At 43.2% G+C, this 26908-nt stretch overlaps 2 protein-coding genes across 4 annotated transcripts in view; one reads left to right on the top strand and one right to left on the bottom strand.

Annotated features, from left to right (window-relative positions):
• The window catches only part of LOC309655671 (uncharacterized protein), a gene marked incomplete at its 3' end in the record, with an annotated part of 193088 nt that overhangs the window by 46583 nt on the left and 119597 nt on the right, over positions 1-26908 (bottom strand). The gene's annotated exons all lie outside the window — the stretch shown is intronic.
• Positions 1-26908, top strand: part of TDRD9 (tudor domain containing 9) — a gene marked incomplete at its 5' end in the record, with an annotated part of 109856 nt that overhangs the window by 22615 nt on the left and 60333 nt on the right. The window contains 6 exons of the mRNA XM_082450977.1: positions 6079-6176; positions 7450-7671; positions 8370-8492; positions 12445-12525; positions 14717-14881; positions 20863-20966. Coding sequence (XP_082307103.1) covers positions 6079-6176; positions 7450-7671; positions 8370-8492; positions 12445-12525; positions 14717-14881; positions 20863-20966 — 793 coding nt within the window. The remainder of the gene's footprint in view (positions 1-6078; positions 6177-7449; positions 7672-8369; positions 8493-12444; positions 12526-14716; positions 14882-20862; positions 20967-26908) is intronic.

The raw sequence follows: 26908 nt of genomic DNA, 5'->3' as shown, positions 1-26908 counted from the left end.
GGAGGTGTGTTAGTTTTCAGATGACTCTTGATGATGTGATCCTTCTTGTTACGGGCTTAGTTGGCTCACGGGCTTAGTTGCTCCGCAGCATGTGGGATCTTCCCAGACCAGGGCTCAAATCCATGTCCCCTGCTGGCAGGCGGATTCCTAACCACTGCACCACCAGGGAAGCCCCAGCAAAGGTATTTTGAATCAAAGTATTTTAAACTGGATATAACAAAATTTTCATGTTGAAACCTTGGGGCTGGACTGGAATTAGAGGTACCAGTGCGATCTCACAGTTTTAATGTAAATAGACAGAATAGGGATAGAAATAGCTTTGTGTACACACACACACACACACACACACACACACACACACACACACGCACGCACAAGAACCTCATCTCTTCCCCACAGGCACTGCCGCACTTCAAAGCATGGAGCGGCACCTCCTGCTTCCTGCGGCCCCTCTCCTCCCTCACATCCCCATCCGTGCATCACCTGGTCCTGTCCGGCCATCCCACGACCGGCTCCCCACTCCATGCCGTCACCCCAGTCGTCAGTCCCCATCCAGTCTCGCCTGGACTTCTCATGTCCATGCTGGCCCCCACCAGTCCAGTCTCTCCAGAATTACCAGAGCAGTCTTCTCCAAACACTGACCTCACCCCTCGACATTCCCCCACCCGCACACACTCATGCCAAGGTGAATCAAGAACCTTCAACAGCTTCCCCTTGCTCTGAGTATTAAAGCTAAAATTCTTAGTCACGGCCCCAGGCCCTGTCACCAGTTGGGCCTATATCTCATCCAGCCTCATCCAACACAACCGCATTCGTCCTCTATTGCTCCTGTGGCACGTGATCCCAACCTTAGTAGCTTAAAACAACACACATTTACAGTATTCTCTTACAGCTCTGAACGTCAGAGGTCCAAAAGCAGTCTGGGCTAAGGTCCAGAGGTCTGCACAGCTGGTTCCTTCTGGAGGCTCTGGGGAAGAACCCATTCCCCACCTCTTCAGCTTCGAGAAGCCGCCCGCACTCCCTGGCTCACTGCCCCCTCCTTGTTTCACTCCGGCTTCTGTCCTCACATCTACGACTGACTCCGCTAAGAGCCCTGCGATTATACCAGACCCACCCACACAGCCCCTCCACCTCAAGCTCCTCAGCTTAATCTGTAAAGTTCCTTTCACCATGTGATGCAGCACAGTCACCACATGTTCTGAAGAGGAGGGTGTGGATCTCTGTGGAGGGCTGTTATTCAGTCTCCAACTGACCCTGCCCACCCACACCCCGGGCTTTCTCCTAGTACAGGCCCTCTGCACACATTTTCCCCTCCCCCTGATCCCCAAACTGTCTAGGTAACTTCTGTAACATCTATTCATCCTTCAGCTCCAAGCTCAATTGTTACTTTCCTGATACCCCAGCTCAAGTCAGAAACCCTTGTCCTAAGTCCCCAGAGAGTTTATCTTTCAGAGCATTTACCTCCAAAAGCATTTATTTGTGTAACTACATGATTAAATGATAATCTCTGTAAGAGGAGGGACCAGGTCTTTTTAACTTATATTCTCATTGCTTCACACCGTCCCTGGCACACACCTTGATAAACATTGGTCGTTGAGTGAATCCTCCAAGTGCACTCAAAGCTATATGACTGCCTAGTGAAAAGCTCCAAATATATTAAGATGCCATGGACAGAGAAAGCAAATAGCAGTTTCAAATATGAATCCAAATCAAAAGTTACAAGAGCAGACACTTGCACTTGCAGGCACTCATTTGTAATCTAGCCACCTCCACACAGTGGCAATCCCTATGGCATGCTCCAGGACCAGCAGTGGTGTGCTTGAGGTTTGTATATGTGAGTGACCAGGTGATGCACGGATGGGGATGTGAGGGAGGAGAGGGGCCGCAGGAGGCAGGAGGTGCCGCTCCATGCTTTGAAGTGCGGCAGTGCCTGTGGGGAAGAGATGAGGTTCTCAGGTGTGTGTGTGTGTGTGTGTGTGTGTGTGTGTACATACAGCTGTTTCTATCCCTATTCTGTCTATTTACATTAAAACTGTGAGATGGCACTGGTGCCTCTAATTCCAGTCCAGCCCCAAGGTTTCAACATGAAAATTTTGTTATATCCAGTTTAAAATACTTTGATTCAAAATACCTTTGCTGGGGCTTCCCTGGTGGTGCAGTGGTTAAGAATCCGCCTGCCAGCGGGGGACATGGATTCGAGCCCTGGTCTGGGAAGATCCCACATGCTGCGGAGCAACTAAGCCGGTGAGCCACAACTACTGAGCCTGCGCTCTGGAGCCCGCAAGCCACAACTACTGAGCCCACATGCCACAACTACTGAAGCCCGTGTGCCTAGAGCCCGTGCTCTGCAACAAGAGAAGCCACCGCAGTGAGAAGCCCATGTACTGCAACGAAGACCCAATGCAGCCAAAAAAAATAATAAATAAATAATAAATAAATAATAAATTAAAAAATACCTTTGCTTTTGGCGTGATACAGGTGTTATTTCATCTATGTAACTGTTTTAAAAAATTATTTCTAAGTAGAAATCCAAGAACGCACATTCCGTGAATTTCTGTGAATTACATTAGAATATTTTATATAGTTTAAAGTAAATCATTTTTTAAAAATTGAGATTTAGTAGCATTTCTGAACAGCTTGACCTTGGTTCCAAGCTGTGGACTCCTGCAGGGTTTCTGTTGTTTTCATATAGCAGTTTTGAATTTGTCCTGGGATGGTGTCCTTAGTTGTGATTAAATGCCACAGTGCTACCTCCCTTTTAATTTGGTGATATTTTTGGTGGTTGTTTCCATCCCTTTGATGGCTTTTCTTTTGAGTTTAAGAGAATGGCCTGTATGGAGTTTTCAATAACTGAGAAGGGAAATATTCAAATTAAGTTTAATTTTGTATTTGGAATAGCAACCCATACTTGGAGAAAGTGATATGTAATTATTTTGAAGATTTAATTTTATGCTTAAATGAGCAATGTAGTAATTAAACTTATTTTCTATAGTATACAGTGTCTAGATTTTATGATAAGAAATGTTATTATGTTCTCCAGTTAAAATCCATTATATACTGTTTGGAACCCTGACTCCTGAATTTTTTTGGTTAGATTTTATATTTGAGAAACTCGCAATTTTCATGGTTTCCAGTTTTTTCCAGTTCATGTGAGATATTTCAATGTTAATAACCTTGGATAAAGAGATAACAGGAAAATAAAATTTGAGGTTGAGGTACTTCTCATATCACTTTTGGATTACACTTTGTTGTATGTGGTTTGTTGATTTGCGTTAAATTACCCATTTTCTTTTTTTTGAGAACTTACCTGTAATATTTTCCTGGCCCCCTCCTTTGATTTGGTTGCTGCTGCACAGGTGAAAGAGCTGCACAGCCGTGAACATGTCTTTTGCTTCCTGTCTTCCCTCTGGCGGTGGATGTGGAGGCTGGACTTGATTTGCGCTCGGTCGGCTGCAGCCAGTGACCTAAAAATGTCAGCCTGTGTTTCCTGTTAAACAGAGAGAGGGCTGTGGTTTAGACAATACAGTTAGGACTTCTGCAATTCTTTTCTTGTAGCATTTCTGTCTTTAAGCAGCAACCTTCAAAATGCATGTAATCAAGGAATGTAAGTCACATCAGTGTTGTCAAAGTGGTGGCTCGTTTAGCAGCACCGTGAGCCACGGGTGCAGGTTCTGAGCAAAAAATACAGCTGCTGCCTTTCTGTCTTTCTAAAGAGTCTGTGTCACCTCTCTTCCCCGTGCAGGCCTTGTCCCTCTCACCCTGCGTCCCACTCCCTGTCACTGCATCTCCCAGCGGTGTCACAGCTCAGGAGCTCCTCCCTCTGTCTCTCCTAGTTTGTTTGGAGTCTCATCCCTTCCCTTTGTGTTAAGAAGGCCTATTATTGATTGATAAGCCTACCAACACCAAGAATGGGAAGGTCTCTATTTTTTCCCTATTTATGCATATATCATCTCAGTTCTTGCATTTGTAGACTGGCCTGGGTACCCAGCCATCATTTAGAATTCTAAATAATTTAATAAAATCTTGGAACCATTTTTAAGTTAGGAACTGTTCACACGTTGAGTTTTTTTTGTTTTTTTTTTAATTTATTTTTGGCTGCGTTGGGTCTTTGTTGTTGCACACGGGCTTTCTGTAGTTGCGGCGAGCGGGGGCTACTCTCGGTTGCGGTGCGCGGGCTTCTCATTGCGGTGGCTTCTCTTGTTGTGGAGCACGGGCTCTAGGCGCGAGGACTTCAGTAGTTGTGGCACGTGGGCTTAGTAGCTGTGGCTCGTGGGTTCTAGAGTGCAAGCTCAGTAGTTGTGGCGCACGGGCTTAGTTGCTCCGTGGCATGTGGGATCTTCCCCGACCAGGGCTCGAACCCATGTTCCCTGCCTTGGCAGGCGGATTCTTAACCACTGCGCCACCAGGGAAGTCCCACACGTTGAGTTTTGGTACATGTTTTGAAGGTAGTGTGGTTAAATTAAAGGGCTTTTTAGCTGAGAGTGCTTCTGGAAGGGGTGAGATTGAGCACAAGTATACCAGTGGGAACACAGGACAGCGTCAGTGATTGTGTTTCTTAAAAGCTAAGTGGAGCCACGGAAGGAGAGTGAGATGTGAGAGTGGACAGAAATGCATGCTTTGGAGTTTGGCGGTCAGTAGTGAGGTGACTAGAAGGTTAGAAAGCTGTTGAGGGCAGGACTTAGAGAACTTTCCCCCGAAGTCAGTGCCACGATGCCCTAGAAGGAACTCTGCTTCCACAGAGAAGCTGTTTTTGCTTTGAGAGAGATCAGAACGGTCTCCTCTGTTCTTAAAATTCAGAACAAGTACTGCACATCTTGATTCAACTGTAGGAAAATAGCCATATTTTAATTATATAGTTAGACCGATTTTGAAACTGCGAGTATGTGTAGGGGAAAATGTAGGAGAGCAAAAGCAAAGCATGGACACGTGTGTCAAGTGGGAAGGGTGATGGCAGAACAGAGGGAGAGGCTGGGGCAGAGAAGCGAAGGGCTGGGAGGAACAGGGAGGGGGGCGTTGAGGGGAGACCTGGGGAGGGAGCCAGCTCAGTGCTGAGTTTGGGAGAGACAGGGAAGCTTTCAAAGTTTATTTACTTTGGAAGTCAAACTTCCTTCCCAATAGAAGTCTGTATCCTGTGAATTTTGATGATTTGTCAAGAATTTGTGGCATCCGGAGTGTAGTGCGTGTATGTACAGGAGGATGTTCAATAACAGGGCTGGGCAGAGCTCCCCAGGGTGTGTCTTTCTTTTTTTCTTTAAGTAATAAATTTATTTTATTTTATTTATTTATTTTTGGCTGTGTTGGGTCTTCGTTGCTGCTTACGGGCCTTCTCTACTTGCGGCGAGCGGGGGCTACTCTTCGTTGCAGTGCACGGGCTTCTCATTGTGGTGGCTTTTCTCATTGTGGAGCACGGGCTCTAGGCACGCGGGCTTCAGTAGTTGTGGCATGCGGGCTCAGTAGTTGTGGCTCACAGGCTCTAGAGCGCAGGCTCAGTAGTTGTGGCGCACGGGTTTAGTTGCTCCGCGGCATGTGGGATCTTCCCAGACCAGGGATCGAACCCACGTCCCCTGCATTGGCAGGCGGACTGTCAACCACTGCGCCACCAGGGAAGCCCCCCAAGGTGTGTCTTTGTCAGAGTAAAGGTGTCCCTTCCAGAGTGCTTGTTCCCAAGGTATCCTTAGGGTGTTTGGTTGTCTACTACTGATGTATTTTAGTAGCAAGGAATGAACACTTAACAAATTGGTGTGAAATTTCAAGTAAAAGTTTGTTCTTTAAGCTAATCATTTTTGTGCCATTTTCAAGTGATGAGTACTGTGCTCTGCAGATCTTTTATCTTAGACGGTAGTGCTGAGCCTACAGCACTGATTGCTCTCACGGAGGGTAAGGTGGTGCTCAGCTCGTATAAGTTATTAGCAGTGGGTGTAAGGGAATTTTCTAATTACCCTGCTCACAGTGTTAGCCTGTAGAATGTGTATTTGTGTGTGTGTACAGCTTGCTGTATATATAGATAAAACAGTAGGTTGTCTACCTTGTCTTTTTTCATATAAGAAATAGCATTGTATTTGTTTTGTCTGAATCCAGGTCCAAGGCCACCTTTAGCTAAATCAAGCAATGTGATGTGCATCCCAGAGACAACTTATAAATATCCTGATTTGCCTATAAATCGATGTAAGGAAGAGGTAAAATTATTTTTGTCATAATGTAGTTTTGTTGTTTGACTAAATGCTGGCGACCCAGCCCTTGGTTTCTGGTCTGAAAGTGATGAGGTGCTGGGCAGGCACCCCGGGGAGGTGGTTTTGTGTAATAAGCGTGTTGATGGCCTTCCTTTCGGCTGTGCTTCATTTGTTCAGCCTTCCCCTGAGCTCATCTCCTCATATTTAATTATTCATCTAGTCTTCCCTGCTCTGAAATAAGTGTGAGTAAACACCTGCTGGGCCCCAGGAGAGCTGCTTCTTGAAATACCCACTGCCCAGACTTTTTAGAAAGCAAATAATGCCCTCAGCCGCAGTCTTCTCTAGCATTCCACTGGGTTTTCTTTACACTCTGCCTGGTTTGTTTGCCTGGTGATTGATCAGTCATTGATACATTATTTTAAGAACAATGTTGGGCAGTGTAGCAGCAGGATGATTACACTTTTAATTAGTCACATGTTATTAAACATGGGTAAAAGTAAGCATATTGAAACCTTAATTAACTATACTAGTGGAAGAAGTGGTTATAGATAAGACTAAACTGTAAATGTTCTAAATTTAATTTTTATTTTGCTTTAGATCGAATCATGCAGCTTTTGTAGAGTAGATATACTTTATTAATTTTTAAGAGGCCAATACTCAAATTAATTTGTATTCCCTGACCACGGCAATTGCTAGAGTGATAAGAGCTTACGCATGTTTAGGGTGGAGGCGGGGGGTGGTGGGGAGAAATTGGGTTGGCGTTCTAGAGCTGCTCCGTACAGTCTGTACGTGGAACAGTAGAAGATAATTGTTTAAAAATGTGTCTGAAGAGTTTCAAATGAGAATTTAAAGCCACTTGAGTGTAATAACAGCTGTGTTTTCATGTTTCTCAGTAGAATTACACGGAGGTTCATTACAAAATTTTAAAATAATAGAAATTTAGACTTAGCAAGAGCTATAGAAATTCATTTTGGTGTTTTCCTATTTATAGACGAAGAAATTGAGATATAGGGCTCAGTGAACTTGGCCTGAATTTCTGTGGCAATTAGTTATTGTTCACAGTGGTCAAATTGGTTTCAAATTCAGCAACCGTTAGTAACCTTCTTTCTCTCGTTTGTGATGCTTAGGTGGTTAGGTAATAATTTAACTTTTAAGGATGAAAAGAAAATAAATTCTGAAAGTCTTCCTGAGATAAAGCTTTTGGTTCATAGGTAATACTTTATTACATCATTGTTAAATTTGTGGCAATTTTGAAGGTTTTTTTTTTTTTAAATTCTAGGTCGTTTCTTTGATAGAAAGTAATTCTGTGGTAATCATACACGGTGCCACTGGTAGTGGTAAAAGTACTCAGCTCCCGCAGTATATCTTGGATCATTACCTCCAGCGCTCTACCTACTGCAACATTGTGGTCACCCAGCCGCGGAAGATCGGGGCCAGCAGCATCGCCAGGTGGATCAGTAAAGAGCGCGCCTGGGCCCTGGGTGGTCTGGTGGGCTATCAGGTGAGACTGAGAGGGAGCCATCTCGCTCTTGGTTAATTTTTTCTTTTAATTTATTTTTTGGCCATGCCACATGGCATGTGTGGGATCTTAGTTCCTCGACCAGGGATTGAACCCACGCCCCCTGTGTCGGAAGCGCAGAGTCTTAACCACTGGACCGCCAGGGAAGTCCCTCTTTGTTAATTTTTTATTTTATGTAAGTTGATGATAAGATGTGACTATTTTCTGCTGGAAAAGAAAATGAAATCAGTTGCTTATAGAGCAGAATTATGGCATAATTTTAAAAACAGTGAATCTCTGAAGTTCTTGAAACTATTGATAACTTTAGTTTCTTTCTCAGTTGAATAGAAAAGAAGTGAGAATGCTCAGACTTGAAAATGACTTTTATATAATTTTATCTATTAATTATATCTTTATGTTGAAGATGTCTTCACACATAATCATTTTAACATAAAAATGATATGGGAAGTACGACTAGATAGGCCAATCTCTCCCCCCATCACCAAAAAAGAAGAAGAAAGAAGAAAAATCAACTTGAGAATTTCAGTTTTAATTTAGGCCCTATATTTTTTGTGATACACAATAATTTTTTTTCCCTTTCTTACCTTCATTATGAAATGAACATAGCATTTTTTGGTAGTTAAATGTGAACCATTTAAACTGAAAATTTTCTCCTTTCTTTTTTCCTTCCCCAATTTTAGGTAGGGTTGGAGAAAATAGCAACAGAAGATACCAAGTTAATTTATATGACAACCGGCGTGCTGCTTCAGAAAATAGTTAGTGCCAAGAGTTTGATGGAATTCACGCATGTCTTCATTGATGAAGTAAGTGCTCTGCTCTTATGTTCATGTTCCTATTTGATAAGAGAGCACAGTGCAAGTTACTTGTAAAGTGTCAAAAAGTACTTTGGGTCTATATCTGCTTATTCTACTTAGAATGTTGATTTTCTGTTTTTATACTTTGCTCTTACTTCCCAAATGTGGGTGGGGATGTTGAGGACTGTGAAAAGATTCCTTGTTTAGAGCAGGGGTTGGCAGACTACAGCCTTCAGGCCAAAGTTGGCCCCCGTTTTTGTAAGTAAAGTTTTATCGGCACACAGTTTTGCTCTTTGTTTATGATTGCTGGTGTTCTACAGAAGAGATGAGTAGTTGGGACAGGACCATATGTTCTGTGAAGCTGGAAGTATTTGCCCTCTGGCCTTTTACAGGGAAAGGCTGCTGACCCTGGTTTAGAGTGTTAGCCACATCAGACAATTAAGAGAACTTTAATGACAATTAAAGTTGTAGGTATTTTTAGTGCCTTACAGATACTTTCCATCGAGTAAAACAAGGACAATAATATCTTTTAAGAAAATGAATAAAGTAAATAGATGATATTGATCTATTCACTTTTCTAAAAAAATCTCTAATAAAGTATTGTGAACCCTGTCTTTGTGCCAGTCTTAGCTTTCTCGACTTTTCTCAGTAAGGATGGAATATTTAATTGATTTTGATTTGATTCTATTCTGTTCTATTTAGGCCGCGCAATGCGGCTTGTGGGATCTTAGTTTCCTGACCAGGGATTGAACCTGTGCCCTCTGCAGTGAAAGCGCCGAGTCCTAACCACTGGACCATCAGGGAATTCCTGATTTTGTTTATAGAGTTTTTTGAGGTGGGGAGATGCTGTGTTCAAACAGTTTTCCAAGGAGCTTTGGAAATGCCTCTACCCCAAACTCTTGAGTTTTAAACCTCATCAGTAATTATGCCTTGAGAAGCTTTACTTATTTCTTGTGGCATTAGAAACATCAGCAAATAAATAGGATTAGTGGGAGACTGTGAGGTGGGGCTGGAGTACCTGATAGAGGCTGGAATGAAACCCCCTGAGCAGCCCTTTAGGGAAAGGTCTCTCCATTCTCTTGATATGTGTGTGATCAGTATAATACCGAAACATACTGTCAATGGAAATAATCAGTAAACAATCTATAATAGGAATAGAAAAGAGTGTTATTTGAGCCAAACTGAGGACTATAGCCTGGGACACACAGATTAAAGAAGCACTTGAACTGTGTTCTGCTGGACTACAAAATGGGGGGCTTATAAAGGCAAAAACTGAAAAATACAAGTTGTTTGTTGAGAATTAGGATTGGAGCTGGAGAGAAGTAAGGGTGCTAGTTAAGCAAGGATTGGTTGGGGTCTGAAATGGTTGCATAATTATAAGCGGAGACCTTGAGACCATAAGGTTGCAGTTGGCAGCTGCTGGCAGATACTGTATTGAGAATGGCTGAAGGTGTCCTTGAGTCTGATACAGTTCAGAAAATTCAGGTTCCAAGTGATGGAGGAACGTGTCTGAAACCACATCCACATGGGCCACCCGGCTCCATTTTGGATGCCTGAACCATAGTTACTCCATTTTTATGTTTAAATGCATTCTCTTCTTTAATGGTTAAAGCAGATGCACAATGCCTGTGTGAGAGGCCACAAAACAAGGCTGTTCTAATTAGCATAAAGTCCAAGCATGTCATGTATAAGCCAGAATGACCTCCCCGTACCTCAATATGTGAAAATTTCTTCCATTGATACTGCAGGTAAAGCTGAGTGGGTGCATTTACTAGCCTGTGTACATTTACTTGGTTTTAAATTACTGTTGGTTGTTTGGGAGAGTAAAAGGTGGAAAATATGTTGTTATTCTTTGCAATACAGTGTGATGTGCGGTATGGTTCATAATTTTTCTTTTATGACTTTTGGCAGTTTTGAGTGTCTTTAGGTAGTGATGAAATTCAAACTTAGGCAGTATGCCCAAAGGTGGTATTATAAAGTCCACAGTAGTTACCGTTTGTTGTTGAGCCTTTTACTGAGGCCTCCAGATAGCATGGTGTTGTGGGGTAGTTCACTCCAGAGCTCTACTTCTCATGCCTCCATTTATTTCTGTAGATCCAGCAACTCTCTGTGTTAGGAGGTGTCTTTGCGCACACACGCCTGAGTGGCGTGGACGTGCCCATGCACACTGCGTTACTGGGTGCATTCCTTCCTGAAGCTGCGTGATGGTAGCTGAACGGAAGTCGGCTACGCTGTGCAGGAGCTTGTCCTACAGGGGAGTGTCTCGTCACTCGGTTACACGAGCAGCTTCCCGCTCTACCACCGTGTCCCCAGCTCCTCGTAGGTGCTCTAATAACTATTTGGTTAACGAATTAATGGGTTGGATAGACCTGAAGTTTCAGTTTTACAAAGAATTTTGTTCCTATTGTTCAGGATGATTTGAATTTCAAAAGAAATCTAAGAAGTTGAAGATGGCCAGGCAGTTGAAAATGGAATGATCATGTCCTTAACTTCTTAGCTCTTGAAAAAGAATAAACTAGCTTCAGGTGAATCATTCGTTTAGTAAACATTTTTTGAGTACTTGCCTCATTAGGTGCTGAGGTTGTAAAGATGCAGAAGTTGTAGTTTCTGCTCTCAGCCACTCTGCTGGGGAGGCACATATCTACTGAGATATGTGTAATTACGGGCAACGGAGAAGGGCCTGGGGCAGGGAGAGGACTGTGGGCGTCCTGGGATACGGGGTGAGTGGGGTCCTCAGGGCAGGAGGGGGAGGCAGCCCGGCCTCCAGCAACTGGGAGAAGCCGGGTTGTGTGAAGTCAGAGCTCTGGAGGCTGTAGTGGTGGTGTGGAGGCCAGGGGAGTCTCAGCGCTAAGGAGAGGTCACTTTGGGGCTCTTGCCTGAGCACAGCCTTTATTTTTCTTTCTTAAGTACATGAGGCAGGATGTTTGTGTTGAGGAAGTGCTCTGGGGTTTGGTGATAGAACGAAATGAGAGTTAGATTAATAAGGTGTCTGTTAGGGTTTCCAGCCGTTCGTTATGCAGGAAGGTTAAATACTTTCCAGCTGCTGGTTTTTTTTTCCTTTCTCTGTACTATTTCTGTCCATACCTGCTTCAGTGGGAAGTGCGGCCGGGAAGGAGCCGGCTAGAGAATAAACAATGGAGCCTTTCGCCTGGAGGAGAAGGGAGCGCCCTCTTTCAGACTCAGTAGCTAATCTCTCCACTTGGGCAGAGAAATGTCCCAGAGTAGAATCTGCTGTCCCCTTGTGCCTTGGGGAGCCCGACTAAGTGTAGAGAAATGGCCACACGTGACTTAGCCCTGGGTGTTGGCTGGTTCGGGGCAGGCCCTCGGGGTGGCTCGGCCAGGAGGGCGCTGTCTGAGCAGCAGGCCCCCGGGGGACCCCGCAGCCCCATTTCCCCGGGTGCTACTGCGGGGCTTCCTATTGCCCTCAGCTCCTCACCCAGCCCTGCGCTACCTGTTCCTGACTGAGCCAGCTCTTCCCGAGCCCACCCTGTGAGCTCCAGCCTGCCAGGCAGGGGGCACTGCTGCTCGGGCATAGCCACCGCCCTGCACTCCCTTGCTGAAGTAGTAGTGTAAATACGCCCATGCAGAGGGGTGCTGTGGGCCGGGAGCGGCAGAGGGAGGCTGGTCTGCTGCTCCTCGGTGATGGGACGCTTTGTGTTGTCACAGTGGGCAGGGCCGAGAGTGCTAAACATTCCTCTTTCCAGATGCCAGTAGGGCCCTACAGAGAAGCACGGGGGCTGGGGGGCACAGTGACGCACACGCCTCTCGTGTGTGCTCTCTGGTTTGTGGGCCGCCGTTCTTTGCTTCCTCTTAACCAGGAGTGGTAGTTTCCTGAGGGACGGCGTTTAGCGCAGAGACTTAGTCCCCAGGCCCCTAGGCGCACCGTTGAACCCCTTTCCCTCCGGTCACTCAGCGGTGCCGTGTGCCTTCCCACGTGGGGTGCCCCCTTTCTATTTTGCAGGTACATGAGCGAACTGAAGAAATGGATTTCCTGTTGTTGGTCGTCCGCAAACTTCTAAGAACAAATTCACGTTTTGTGAAGGTAAAGTTGATTTCATGAGTAACTGAAACATTTAGGGTTAAGATTTATTATTTAGTTTTGTTTTTCTTTATTTTAATAGAAACAGTTGAAAGCAGTGACTCTTAAAATTCATTGTCTTGTGTAGTCCTCCAGATCTTGCTAGGAAGCTGGCTAAAGGGCGTTCTCGTATGATCAGACTATGGAGTACTTTTTGGTTATTATGTTGCATTAAATTGTAAAATATTCTCCAGGCTGCAGAAAATGATCTGATAATAGTTGACTCTAATGAAATGCTGGGTATTAGAGCACTGCTTTTGGTTGAATAGGTACCATAATCTGAAGGTATGTGACTATATCTGTAATCTCTGTTTCAAAAGTAGCACTGAGTCACATTGAAGTTTGAGAATAGTTATATGCACTGTTATTATAGGAGACTTGAGTTAGGAGCTAACTGAAAGTCCGTGGCAATGGTAAACATTGCTTACATTCTATTTGAACAAAAAGGACAAAGAAGTGAACTAGGCCAAAATAGCAAAAGGTTTATAATTATTATGCAGTTTAGACATAGGTCAATCCAGCCATGCTAAGTAGGAGTCTTTCAGAAGCAGCAGTGATTGGGTGCATGTCAATTCATTATATAATGGAACTATGGAAGGATTTGCTGTTATTGGAAAACAGATGCCCTCTAAATCATGACATATTTTGTCTTCAAGTGTTTCATCTCTCTGTCCGTTTAGGGAGACATTCCCACCCTGCCCCAAGGTAGAGACATCTACCTTAGGACGCTCACAGTCTCACCTGGTGGGTGCTGACTAAATGGAACCCGAAATTTGCAATAAGTTGTCTTATTGCTTGAGATGACTATAAAATGAATGAGAGAATTTGGCTATTTCATTCCTTTTTTTGAATCTTAAAGATGACATTGAAGGTTATTCAACAAGTCCGGCCCTTTCTTTTTCTTTTTTTTGGCCATGCCACAGGGCATGTGGAATCTCAGTTCCCTGACCAGGGATTGAACCTGTGCCCCCTGCATAGGAAACGTGGAGTCTTAACCACTGGACTGCCAGGGAAGTCCCCGGAATCTGGACCTTTCTTTTTTTTTTTTTAATAAATTTATTTATTTTTGGCTGCGTTGGGTTTTCATTGCTATGTGCAGGCTTTCTCTAGTTGTGGTGAGCAGGGGCTATTCTTTGCTGTGGTGCGCGGGCTGCTCATTGCGGTGGCTTCTCTTGTTGCGGAGCATGGGCTCTAGGCGCGTGGGCTTCAGTAGTTGTGGCACATGGGCTCAGTAGTTGTGGCTCGTGGGCTCTAGAGCGCAGGCTCAGTAGTTGTGGCACATGGGTTTAGTTGCTCCGCGGCGTGTGGGATCTTCCTGGACCAGGGCTCAAACCCGTGTCCCCTGCATTGGCAAGCGGATTCTTAACGACTGTGCCACCAGGGAAGCCCTCTCTTTGGTGCTTTTTACTCCCTCATTTTTCTGGAGTATATCATCTAGTAGCTTATTCTGTCTTAAGTTAGCTTTCTTTTTTTTTTTTAAGCTGTAGCTTGTTTTTTGTTTTTTTTTAATAAATTTATTTATTTATTTTATTTTTGGCTGCGTTGGGTCTTCGTTGCTGCACGCGGGCTTTCTCTAGTTGTGGCGAGTGGGGGCTACTCTTCGTTGCGGTGCACGGGCTTCTCATTGCAGTGGCTTCTCTTGCTGTGGAGCACGGGCTCTAGGTGCGCAGGCTTCAGTAGTTGTGGCACGTGGGCTCAGTAGCTGTGGCTCATGGGCTCTAGAGCGCAGGCTCAGTAGTTGTGGCGCACGGGCTTAGTTGCTCCGCGGCATGTGGGATCTTCCCAGACCAGGGCTCAAACCCGTGTCCCCTGCATTGGCAGGCGGATTCTTAACCGCTGCACCCCCAGGGAAGCCCTAAAGTTAGCTTTCTGATGCAAAGTATCCTTTTAGGTTAATGGTTGTAATTTAGCTTTATTGGAGAAATGTAGTTTCTCACTTGATAAAGCACTTGAAGAGAAATTTAAAAGTTGGCGTCTCTGAGCATTCTTTAAACTGTAATAATTTGAATTACACTGGAGATCAAATCGAAGTATTCAGTTAAAGTTTTGAAAATTATTAAAACAGAAGACAAGCCTGGAATTGTAAAAGTATTTCATTTCAGTTATTATTATCATCATCATTTTGTCTGTTTTAATGGTTTCTCTTACTCTGTAGGTAGTCCTGATGTCGGCCACCATCAACTGTAAAGAGTTTGCAGATTACTTTGCTGTTCCTGTTCAGAACAAGATGAACCCTGCTTATATTTTTGAAGTGGAAGGAAAGCCCTATTCAGTTGAGGAGTATTATCTTAATGATTTGGAGCACATTCATCATAACAGGGTATGTTGGAATGCATTGTTTCTCTTACAGTGAATGTACTTCTGTATTTGATCAAACCTGCATTTATTAGCTACAGTTGCAAGGCTCTACTGGAGCTTAAAATTGGAGCAGAGAGATGGTGTGGAATGGGACTGGCGAAGAATAAGAGGAAGGAAACTCCGGGGTTTGTTGTCCTAAACTGTGAGCATGATAAGCACTCACATTGTATATCCCGGTGAAAATTATTCAAACTGGTTTTATACTTTATTGACGTTGAAGAATAAAATGTCAGCTTTTGGTCAGCTACAAAATTGTAGATTCAGCTGAGGGTAGAGGTAATTTTATTTCTGTTAAATTAAATTTTCTAATGTAAGTTGTATTGCTCTAAACTGAAGGAGGATTGCATTGTGGGAACAGTGTGTGATAATATATTCTTATGAAAAGTTGCAGTTGATTTACAGTTGTTTTCACGTGGGTAATACATTTATAGGATTTGAAGATCGAAGAGTATATGCAGGTATAAAATATCTCCTTCCTACTCCTGTCCTCTGTCTGCCCAGTTCCCCCACTAAATTATTGTCATTAATTTCTTTGGATCTTTCCATATTTACAAGCAAATATTGATGTATTGTTTCTCTTTTTTACAGAGTGATAGCATTCTATTCTATGTGCATCTTGTTTTTTTTTCACTTACCTTTTCACATTTTTTACATGTCATATAGTTTCTTCATTCCCTTTTTAGGGCTACGTAACATTCTTTTATGTGAATATAAGTATAAAGATTATTCTTTTTTTTAAATTGAAGTATGGTTGATTTACAATGTTGTGTTAGTTTCTGGTGTACAGCAAAGTGATTTGGTTATATATATATTGTGTGTGCGTATATATTCTTTTTCATATTCTTTTCCATTATGGTTTATTACAGGGTATTGAATGTAGTTCCCTGTGCTATACAGTAAGACCTTAACTGTTTATGTATTTTATATGTAGTAGTTGGTATCTGCTAATCCCAAACTCCTAATTTCTCTCTCCCCCACCCCTTTTCCCCTTTGGTAACCAGAAGTTTGTTTTCTATGTCTCTGAGTCTTTTTGCAAATAAGTTCATTTGTATCATATTTTAGATTACACATGTAAGAGATATCGTATGGTATTTGTCTTTCTCTCTCTGACTTACTTCACTTAGTATGATAATCTCTAGGTCCATCCATGTTGCTGCAAATGGCATTATTTCATTCTTTTCTATGGCTGAGTATTATTCCATTGTATATATGTACCGTATCTTTATCCATTCATCTGTCGATGGGCATTTAGGTTGCTTCCATGTCTTGGCTATTGTGAACAGTGCTGCTATGAACGTTGGGGTGCATGTAGTAAAGATTATTCTTTATTTAACTAATCTCCAGTGTTTCTTATCTTTTCTTATTAAAAACAATGCTAAAGAGAACATCTTTGTGCATGTGAAGGTGTATCTTGTAGGCCAGGGTTTCTTAGCCTCAGAACAATTGATATTTTGGGCCAGGTAATTCTGTATGGTGGGGGCTGTCCTGTGCATTGTAGGATGCTTGATATTTAATAGCTCTGCTGGCCTTGACCCACCAGGTGCAAGTAGGGCTCCTTCCCATCCCCACCCCCCTGTGACAACCAAAAATGTTTCTGGACATCCTTGGAAAGGGAGTAAAACACCTCTTTCGAGGACCCCTGTGTAGGTTGTGCCTTCCTGGAAGTGGGTCAGAGGATGTGTGCATTTGGAATTTTGAAGGACGTTGCCAGATTGCTCTGTATAAGAGTTTGACTTTTATTAAAAACATCTGTAGGGACTTCCCTGGTGGTCCAGTGGTTAAGACTCTGGGCTCCCAATGTAGGGGACATGGGTTTGATCCCTGGTTGGGGAACTAAGATCCCGCATGCTGCGCAGCTCGCCAAAAAAAAAAAGAAATCTATAATGTTAAAGTAAACAGTCTCTACTACAATGAGTTGGCCGACTAGGGTTCACCTCATTAGAAGATATATTTTGTCAAATCTAATTATGTCAGAGGGAGGCCAGTGATGGCCATTAGAATGTAGCACTTCTTTTTTTTCTCCCAGCTTTTAATTTTTTAAAAAAATTAATTAACTAGTTTATTTATTTTTGGCTGCATTGGGTCTTTGTTGCTGCGCGTGGGCTTTAGTTGCGGCGAGCGGGGCTACTCTCCGTTGCAGTGTGTGGGCCTTTCACTGCAGTGGCTTCTCTTGTTGCAGAGCACGGGCTCTAGGCGCGTGGGCTTCGGTAGTTGTGGCACGCAGGCTCAGTAGTTGTGGCTCACGGGCTCTAGAGCGCAGGTTCAGTAGTCGTGGTGCACGGGCTTAGTTGCCCCGTGGCATGTGGGATCTTCCCAGACCAGGACTCAAAACCCGCTTCCCCTTCGTTGGCAGGCGGGTTCTTAACCACTGCGCCACCAGGGAAGTCCTCTCCCAGCTTTTAAAATGACAGTATTTCAAAACAGAAAAGTTGAAAGAAATTTTGTAGTGAACACCCATGTGTCCATCACCTAGAGTCTACAGTTAACATTCACTTTGTAGCACTTCAGAAAAAACCCCAAACCTGTCAGAACTAAGAAACTAACACTGGTACATTCCTATTAGCTGAACTTGAGTTTGTTTGGATTTCACTGGTTTTCCCTAATGTTCTTTTTCTGCTCTAGGATCCCACATTGTGTTTAGCTGTCATGTCTCCTTAGGTTCCCCTGGGCTGTGACAGTTTCTCAGACTTCTCTTATTTTTGATGACCCTGGCGATTTTTAGGAGAACCGGCCAGGTATTTTGTAGGGTGCCCCACTACTGGAATTCTTCTGATGTTTTTCTCATGAGTAGACCGGGGCTGTGAGTCTGGGGGAGGAAGAGCACCGCAGTGAAGTGTTGTTCCGTCCCGTCGTGACCAGCAGCGCGGCTCATCGCTGGTGACGCGGCCCGGATCTCCTGGCCCCGGTGGTGGTTACCAGGCTGCTCCCTTGTAATGTGACTCTGCCCTCCTTTTCTTTTTCCATGTATATGTATATATATATTAGGTTAGTTTGTTTGTTTATTGTCTGTCACCCCCCCTAAGGTTATGAACAGGGTAAGGAGAGACATTCTTTCCTTTTCTTATTGGACTCCGTGGTTGGAAACAAGTCTCTCTAAGTGCAGCCCGTATTCAAGGTGGAGGGGAGAGGGCCCGTATTTGTAACATTTAAACATTGTGCCTTGTCTGACCCATTTTGGAACATGAGGGTAATAATGCTTTACTAGTCTTTTCACCTGGCCAATGTCTGATTGACTTCTGTTGATATGTGTTTTGTGTTGGATTCCTTGTGGATGTGCTGAGGCGTGGGGTCTGGCCTGGGCACGTGCCCCGAGCCCGTGTGGGCCCTGGCGGCGGATGGGTGCATCGTGTTCACCTGCTAGAGGACACCTGGCCCCAGCGCTGTACTGATCGCTGTCACTTAGGGTTTCAATGAACCGATACTCAAGATTTAACTCCGTATTAATTTTAAGCCTTACAGAAAAGGTGCTTTATGTAGATTCTATTATAATTTTTGGAGTCAGAGGGCCTTTGTTAAAATCACAGTTTTATTACCGTGATTAGTCGTGCTGTCATGTGATTACTCAGCACGCTGTCTCGTGTTGTGAGGGAGAAGGTCCTCCTCCTCCAGAGCAGTGGCCTCTCCACCCTGTGGTTGTCTCATCCCTTCCCACCTCCTTAGAGGCCTCGTCTGATTCACTGCCCTCCTCTCCGTGTCTTTCCTAGCATCTTTTCCACATTTAAACAGCGCTGAGTCTCTTTCATCTTAAAAGACACCCACGTTAGGTGCCCTGTTTCTCATAGCTTTTGCCAGACTTTGAACTCCCAGTGCCCACTTCTCTACCCCCCGCCCCCCACTCACTGCCATCTCTCAGCCAAGCCTGCACCCCCCAGTATCACTAGTAACCGCCTTGTGAAGTCCAGAGCACTCGGCCCTACACCCCCTGAGCTCTCTAATATTTGACACTGTTGGCCACTTTGATTTTCTTGAAACTCACCCTTCCCTTGGGTCCCATGATGCCCTCCTGGTTTTTCTGTTACCAACTCTGGCTGTTACTTTCAGTGTCCTTTGAAGAGCCCTTTTCATGCTTCATTTTCAACTTTTTTTTTAATTGCCAAAAAACCCTCACAGAACCGGCCCGTAGGAAAGGACATAAAATGTAATCGCGCACTGGGATAAACTGTGGCCACCCGTGATCTGCAGCCTGGTCCAGCAGCGGAGCATGGCCCACTCCCCAGGCCTCCCCGTGGGCTCTTTTTGGAGCCCGCTCCACCACCCTAGAGCATCACGGTTCTAGAACTCTGCTTGGTTTTGCTGTAATCCACTTGAAGGGGATTTGGGAGGATGGTTGGGATGGAGGCAGACAGGCGGGGCTCCGGGGCCTCAGCTTGGAACAGAAACATCGTGGTCGCTGAACACTGGGCACCGGTGGGCGGGCTGACTGGAGCCACCCTGGCCCCGCCTGTGTGGATCGCCGCGCTTCCCTCCACGGTCTTGCTCCCGACTGAGCACGCCCTCTGCAGTGCACTTCCCTCCGCTGCCTGGCCACACTGTGCCCTCCGGGAATGCGGACGCTTGTCTGTTGTGTCTCCTCCTGGTTTCCTCTCCGCTAACAGAAGGGGATGGGTTCAACAAGTGGATGGGTGGGCTGTGACTGGTGTATGTCCTTTGTCACCTGTGTCAAGGCTGGCTTGGAGAAAGCAGGGCTATGTTTGGTATCTTAGCAGTGTGTTCAAAAAATATTCTCTGGGCTTGTATTCTAGAACTCAGTGAAATCACTTGTGAACTGATGTCATGCTTTCCCCGCAGCTTGCTTGTAGGAAAACAATTCTAGAGGGGTTTGGGTCTACTGTTGGAGTTTGTGAAAAGTATACCTTTTCTTCTATTTCTTTTTTGTCTGGTTGTGTTATGGTAAATAGTGGTTATTGTTTGGGTAAAGTAGAAAATTATTTAAAGGTTGAACGTCAAGAATGCTTATTCAAAATTATTGATCAAATAAAAGTCAATTTGTCATACTTATATTAGTAGAATTGTAATTTTAATGAAACATGGATTATTTTGAATACTAGCTGACTTAATTTACTCTAAGTAAAAATTGGAAAAGGAGTTTCTCCTGAAGTCTTCTGATCTGTTCTTCACAAAATCAAATGTTGTGTCTTTCATACAGTACTTGGTAAGTAAAATTATTAAATAAACAAAAAAGCTGTCTTATTCTTGGTGAAAAAACTCAGTATGGCTATAAAATAGATTCTTTGGCAACAGTGACATAACGTAATGCTGAATATTCTGGAGAGATACACAGTGATGGCCTTGGTCCTGTGAACGCTCTCAGCTCAGACGGGTAATTCTAACCTCACTAGGGGGTCTGTGGATGTGGTTGAACCCCAGTGTTCCAGAGAAGCACCTGAAGGGCAAGTTTAAAGGAACGGGGCTCCATGTGGCTTTGTTTTAATGCACAATTAAAAGTAGTCTAGGGACCCCCTCAAAAAGCTTGGTAGCTATAATATGACATGGTTATATTATTACTGTAAATTGGCAGATACAGATGGGCTGTTGCCTTTTCCTGGTACTTGTGATTTTTAGGGCTACTTTCCACGTGATGCTGGTGCAGTCCTCAGGCTCTCTGAGGTCGAGGGCATGAGCACTGGCTCTGACCAGAAGCTCTTCCTGGCTCCACCGGCATTTGGAGCAACTTTTTCTTTGTTTTAGGAATAGATTTCCCGCCAGAGGTCTCGCTTCTGTACGTGTGGACCCTGACTCCTCCATTGCTCCCGTGACGTGTGTGCCGTGGGTGTTGGGCCTTGAGAAGGGCTTGATGCTTAGCAGGCACCAGATACTGGCTGCATACCAGTTTTGCCATGTTTATTCGGGGTATTTGTTATGGTGGTAAACTCGCGGGTCACCCATCCGACCCCAGAGTTTCCTTGGTGATCCTGTTTTGGCTTTTCCTCTTCCTCTTTCTAGCTTTCTCCTCACCTCTTGGAGGAGCCAGTGATAACCAAGGACATCTATGAAGTCGCTGTCTCCCTCATTCAGATGTTTGATGGCTTGGACATGAAGGAGAGTAGGTAAGAGATGCTCCACTTGGCAGCGTGCGTACTTGAATGTATCTGAGAATTAAGAAATCTTTATTCGTTTTGAAGCTTTTTACTGTTTCTATAATAGTAACTGTAGATACTGTTTCAGTAGTCACTGTGTATGTTTTAAAATAAAGTCAGTATCTTGCAAATTTTTTTACTGGAAACTTCTATTTTAAAGTAGTTAAAATCATGCTAAGAACAGTTTAGGACTGACTGTGTTTAAAGCTAGAAACTGCAGCCTGAAGATAGAATAGTTTTTCCAGACACGCAGAAGTCATGTCAGGGCTTCCCTGGTGGCGCAGTGGTTGGGAATCCGCCTGCCAGTGCAGGGGACATGGGTTCGAGCCCTGGTCCAGGAGGGTCCCACATGCCGCAGAACAACTAAGCCCGTGCGCCACAACTACTGAGCCTGCGCTCTAGAGCCTGCAAACCACAACTACTGAGCCCATGTGTCACAACTACTGAAGCCCGGGCGCCTAGAGTCCATGCTCTGCAGCAAGAGAAGCCACCGCAATGAGAAGCCCGCGCACCGCGACGAAGAGTAGCCCGCGCACCGCAATGAAGAGTAGCCCCCTCTCGCCGCAACTAGAGAAAGCCCACGTGCAGCAACGAAGACCCAACACAGCCAAAAATAAATAAATTTAAAAATAGAAAGATAAAACCAAAAGCTAATAAAAATCTTTAAAAAAAAAAAGGAAGTTATGTCAGTCAAGTCACTCACAGTCCTAAGGTAAAACTTAAAGGACCATATTAGGAGAAACTGTTGAAAGCCTTTCTTTGCTTTTGTTTCCGTTTACTGTAAAGATATATTCCCGATTCTAAGCAGTTTCCCATTGTAATCCAGACGTTTTTTCATTTAGCTGGCTCTTTGAAACCTAGAACATATTTATTTTCCCTTAAGGACAATATTAGGTTACAAGTGGTACTTAGAGTCTTTAATTTTCAAAATATTATACCATATTAAGACCTTTTACTGTGCTCATTTTGCTACAGCTCATAAATACCATTTATATATTGGGACAACAAACAGAATATAGATTCCACGTCCTTATAGTAACCAGCACTCGGTTGCTGGGAAAGCTGTTCTCTTATAGGCCCTAGACACACACAGACATGGTATTTCTCTTCTTTTAGTTATTTGTGTAACGTAAACATACAGAAAGTGTCAAGGTATTCATTGTTTTACATTGCTGGTGAACAGTACCTTGCAGTGAGGTGGCTGTATTCTGCGCCTTCAAAATAGATTTCCTGCCAGACGTTTCACTTTTGTGTGTTCGGATTCTGACTCCACCGTTTCTCCAGTGACGGGGTCAGGGATGTGCCAGGATCTCCGTGTGTCGGGGGCCTTGAGTAGTGCTTGACACATGAGTTGGAAAATCCAACTTACATGCAGCTCTGTTTTTAAGCTCCCACAGTTTTTTTGTTTTTTTTAATATGGTCAGTGTGTTTAGCTTTACTCAAATATATATCATTTTATTCATCATTCTTTCATCTTAGACTTTCCTTTTTTTACTTCTTCTAATTTCTTAATTTAAGTAACTTTATTGAGCTATAATTTACATATATTAAATGCACCCATTTTTTATTGTCTTTCAATATTTTATGATATTTTCCCATAGTCTTCTGGCTTCTCTTATTATGGTGAGAGGTTACCTTTTGGTTCAGCTGTTCTTGTAGGTAAATCTGCCTTTGCCTGGTTAACTTTCAGCCTCATTCCTTGTCATTTGCCTGTGGTTTGACTGCTGTGAATAGGTGTGGCTGTCTTTTCATTGATCTTGCTTGAGCCTCAGTGGACTCAGGGAGTCTGAATGGTGGTGGCTTGGGTGCTGCCCAGCGACCTTTCATCCAATAGTATCCACTGATGCTCTCGCCTGGGTCATTGGTACATTAGTGAGGTTCTGATTTTATCACTTGTTCTTATTATTCTCTGAGATTGTTCTATAAAGAGGAATTTTCCTTTTATTACCCTGCCTCTTTTCTCCTTATCTCTCTCTCTTTTCATGTCACAGTGGACTCGTGGATTTTTTTTTCCCTTTTAAATAGATTTTATTTTTTAGAGCAGTTTTAGGTTCAAGGCAAAATTGAGCAGAAAGTACAAATAGTTCCTGTATACCCCCTCTCCTACAAATGCACAGCCTCCCCTCCTATCAAGTCTCCTACCAGAGTAGCACATTTGTTACAATTGACACATCATTATCATTCAGAGACTATAGTTTAGGGTTCACTCTTAACCCTAAAGATTCCTAGAAATCATCTGTGCTTGACCTGTTCACCCCTTCCTCCTCCATAACCTCTGGCAATCACTGACCTTTTACTGTCTCCACGGTTTTGCCTTTTCCAGAATGTCATAGAGTTGGAATCGTACATGTTGCAGCTTTCAGATTGGCTTCTTTCACTTAGGAATAAGCAGTTAAAGTTCCTCCATGTCTTTTCAGGGCTTTTTAGTGCCGAATCGTATTTCATCACCTGCATGCACCACAGTCTGTTTATCTGTTCGCCTACTGAAGGACATCTCGGTTGCTTTCAAGTTTTGGCAATTGTGAATAAAGCCATTATAAACATCCAAGTGCAGGTTTTTGTGTGGATGTAAGTTTTCATTTCATGTGAGTAAATACCAATGAGCGCATTTGTTAGATCATATGGTGAGAGTATGTTTAGTTTTGTAAGAAACTGCGAAATTGTGCTCCCAAGTGGCTGCACTGTTTTGCGTTCCCACCAGCAACGAACAAGAGTTCCTGTTGCTCCACATCCTCACCAGCATTTGGTGCTGTCAGTGTTCTGACAGTTCTAATAGGTATGCAATGGTATCTTGTTTTAATTTGCATTTCCCTGATGACATATGTTGTGGAGCATCTTTTCATAGGTTTATTTGACATCTGTGTGCCTTATTTGGTGATCTGTCTTTTCAGGGCTTTTGCCCATTTTTTACTTGGATTGTTCATATTCCTATTGTTGAGTTCTAAGAGCATTATATATATATCTAGGATAACAGGTCTTTTTATCATGTATGTGTTTTGCAAATGTTTCCTCTTGGTCTGTGGTTTGTCTTCTCATTCTCTTGAGACTCATGGATTTTATTTATTTAAAGTGTCAAAGTTAATTATAATCAGTTTTATTTTTTTAACAATCAATTGTCCAAAATTTGGCCAGTGGGGACCTTGGGTAAGTTGGCTCCTGTATTATTTGACATGACTTCCTTAGTTTTGGGGCATTTATTTGCTTTCTGGCACAAGGTGTTCCAAGCCATTCACCATGTTCTTTCCCTGCACTAGACCAAGAATCATTTCTCCAAGGAACTGATTCTTGTAGTGAGGAATGTTTTTAGAAAACAGGATTTGGATTCTAAGTGTGCTCATTGCTACTGGGGTGTCTGTCATTGCTTCTAAGTCTTTTCAGTGGCTGTAGCTGGAAATGTATTATTTATTTATTTTATTGAAGTATAGTTGATTTACAGTGTTGTGTTAGTTTCAGGTGTACAGCAAAGTGATTCGTGTATATATATATGTTCTTTTTCAGATTCTTCTCCATTATAGGTTATATTCCACTGGAGTACTATTCCATTGTATACATGTACCACATCTTCTTTATCCATTCATCTGTCGATGGACATTTAGGTTGTTTCCATGTCTTGGCTATTTGAATAGTCTGCTGTGAACATAGGGGTGCATGTATTTTTTTGAATTATAGTTTTGTCCATATATATGCCCAGGAGTGGGATTGCTCTATGATATGGTAATTCTATTTTTAGTTATTGAAGGAACCTCCATACTGTTCTCCATAGTGGCTGCATCAACTTACATTCCCATTAACAGTGTCGGAGGGTTCCCTTTTCTCCACACCCTTTCCAGAATTTGTTATTTGTAGACTTTTTAATGATGGCCATTCTGACCGGTGTGAGGTGGTACCTCATTGTAGTTTTCATTTGCATTTCTCTAATAATTAGCAATGTTGAACATTTTTTCATGTGCCTGTTGCCCATCTGTATGTCTTCTTTGGAAAAATGTCTATTTGGAAATGTCTATTTCTGCCCATTTTTCAATTGGTTTTTTTTGTTGTTGTTGTTGGTAATGTATTTTTTAACTGCCATACATGAAATGATATTTCAACTCAAATTTAATATTGTTCTTTTCTTAGCTTTTCTTTTATATTTTTGTTACTGAACCAAACTCGGGTCTGCTCACCCATGTGCAGTAAAGCCAATCTACTGACACTGGTTGTGGTGAAGGAAAGTGCAGGGTTTATTGCAGGCGCCAAGCAAGGAGTCCAGGCAACTAATGCTCAAAAAGCCCGAACTCCTTGAAAGCCTTTAAAGGCTTTTAAAGACAGGTTTTTAAAGACAGAGTGGGGGAGGGGGTTGTGGGGGCACGATCAGCTCGTGGACGCTCTTCTGATTGGTTGGTGGAGAGCTAATCGGGAGTCAGCATCCTCAGCCTTCTGGTTCCAACTGGTCTGGGGTCTACAGGCTTGTGGTCACCATGCAGTTAACTTCTTCCACCTGGTGGGGGTTTCAGTATCTGCAAAACAGCTCAAAGGACGTGGCTCAGAATAGTACCTCTCACCCTTGAGGATCCTCAGGAACTAAAGGTCCTTGACTTTGTTTAATGGCTAAGCTATTATTTTGTCTTGCTTGACTGTTTTCCTTTGTTTCTGCATTTTCTCACTTCTCTGATTAAATTTGCTCTTTGGAACTCTCGGAAGGCCTAGGAGGCTAAAGTTTTTCTACAAATAAGAGGCAGGGCTTCCCTGGTGGCGCGGTGGTTGAGAATCTGCCTGCCAATGCAGGGGACACGGGTTCGAGCCCTGGTCTGGGAAGATCCCACGTGCGGCGGAGCAACTAGGCCCGTGAGCCACAACTACTGAGCCTGCGCGTCTGGAGCCTGTGCTCCGCAACAAGAGAGGCCGCGATAGTGAGGGGCCCGCGCACCGCGATGAAGAGTGGCCCCCGCTTGCCGCAACTAGAGAAAGTCCTGGCACAGAAACGAAGACCCAACACAGCCAAAAAAAAATAAAAATAAAAATAAAAAAAAGAGGCAGGTGGAGGACATGGTGTGTGTGGAGTGGTGGTTTCTGTCCTGGGAAGGCCCCATAGGGTCCTGCTTGATTACATTTTTAGTGCTTTTCTTAAACACCAAAACTTTTGGTTGCTAAAGCATTATTTACTTTTTTGTTTTTCCCCATAATATAATAATAAAATAGTTTAACAAGTAAATAGTGATAGTCCTTCTAAAACTAAACCTGTGAGTGAAGTATAAAACTGCTTTGCTGTTCCTTTTGTTCTTAGAATATATCCCACTGGATATACAATCAGAGAGAGCTGTTTTCAAATATTACTTTAAATAATAATCCTCTCTGTTTGGTAATCAGTTTATTTTACACCTAGGTTCATTTGTTTATTAGTTACCTATTTAAAACATTTTAAAGAACCCTATTTTAATTTATTATTTGCCTTAATTTCCTTCCTTCCACTTTTTTGGTTTACTTTGTTACTGTTTTCTAACTATTAAATTGATTGTTATTTTAGTTTCATCCTTTTATTTTATTGATAGAAGTATTTAATCCATGAATTTTTATCTGGTGATTTCTGTGATTGTATCCCATATGTTCTGATGTGTAGTGTTTTTGTTATTATTTTTGAGACAGTCTCAGTTTTGGCTTATATTTCCCCTTTGACCCAAGAGAAATTTAAAGTTTTTTGATAAAAGGGCCTTTAAGCACTTTTTACTAATAATGTCAAGTTTGATGGAATTGTTATCATAAAATATTATTTGTATTATTTTTGCTTCATGGAACTTAAGTGGGTTTTTTTTCTGTGATCTAGCACATGGTCAGTTGTCATGAATATTCTGCATGCCCTTGAAATGACAATTTTCTATTATCAGAGTGAAAAGTTTGACATATGGTCATAAGTTGCACACTATCCATTATGTTGT

Source organism: Balaenoptera physalus, assembly GCF_965194825.1.
Source record: "Balaenoptera physalus genome assembly, chromosome: 2".
Taxonomy (NCBI): domain Eukaryota; kingdom Metazoa; phylum Chordata; class Mammalia; order Artiodactyla; family Balaenopteridae; genus Balaenoptera; species Balaenoptera physalus.
The sequence above is the reverse complement of the archived record's forward strand: the minus strand, read 5'-3'. Positions and strand labels throughout refer to the sequence as shown.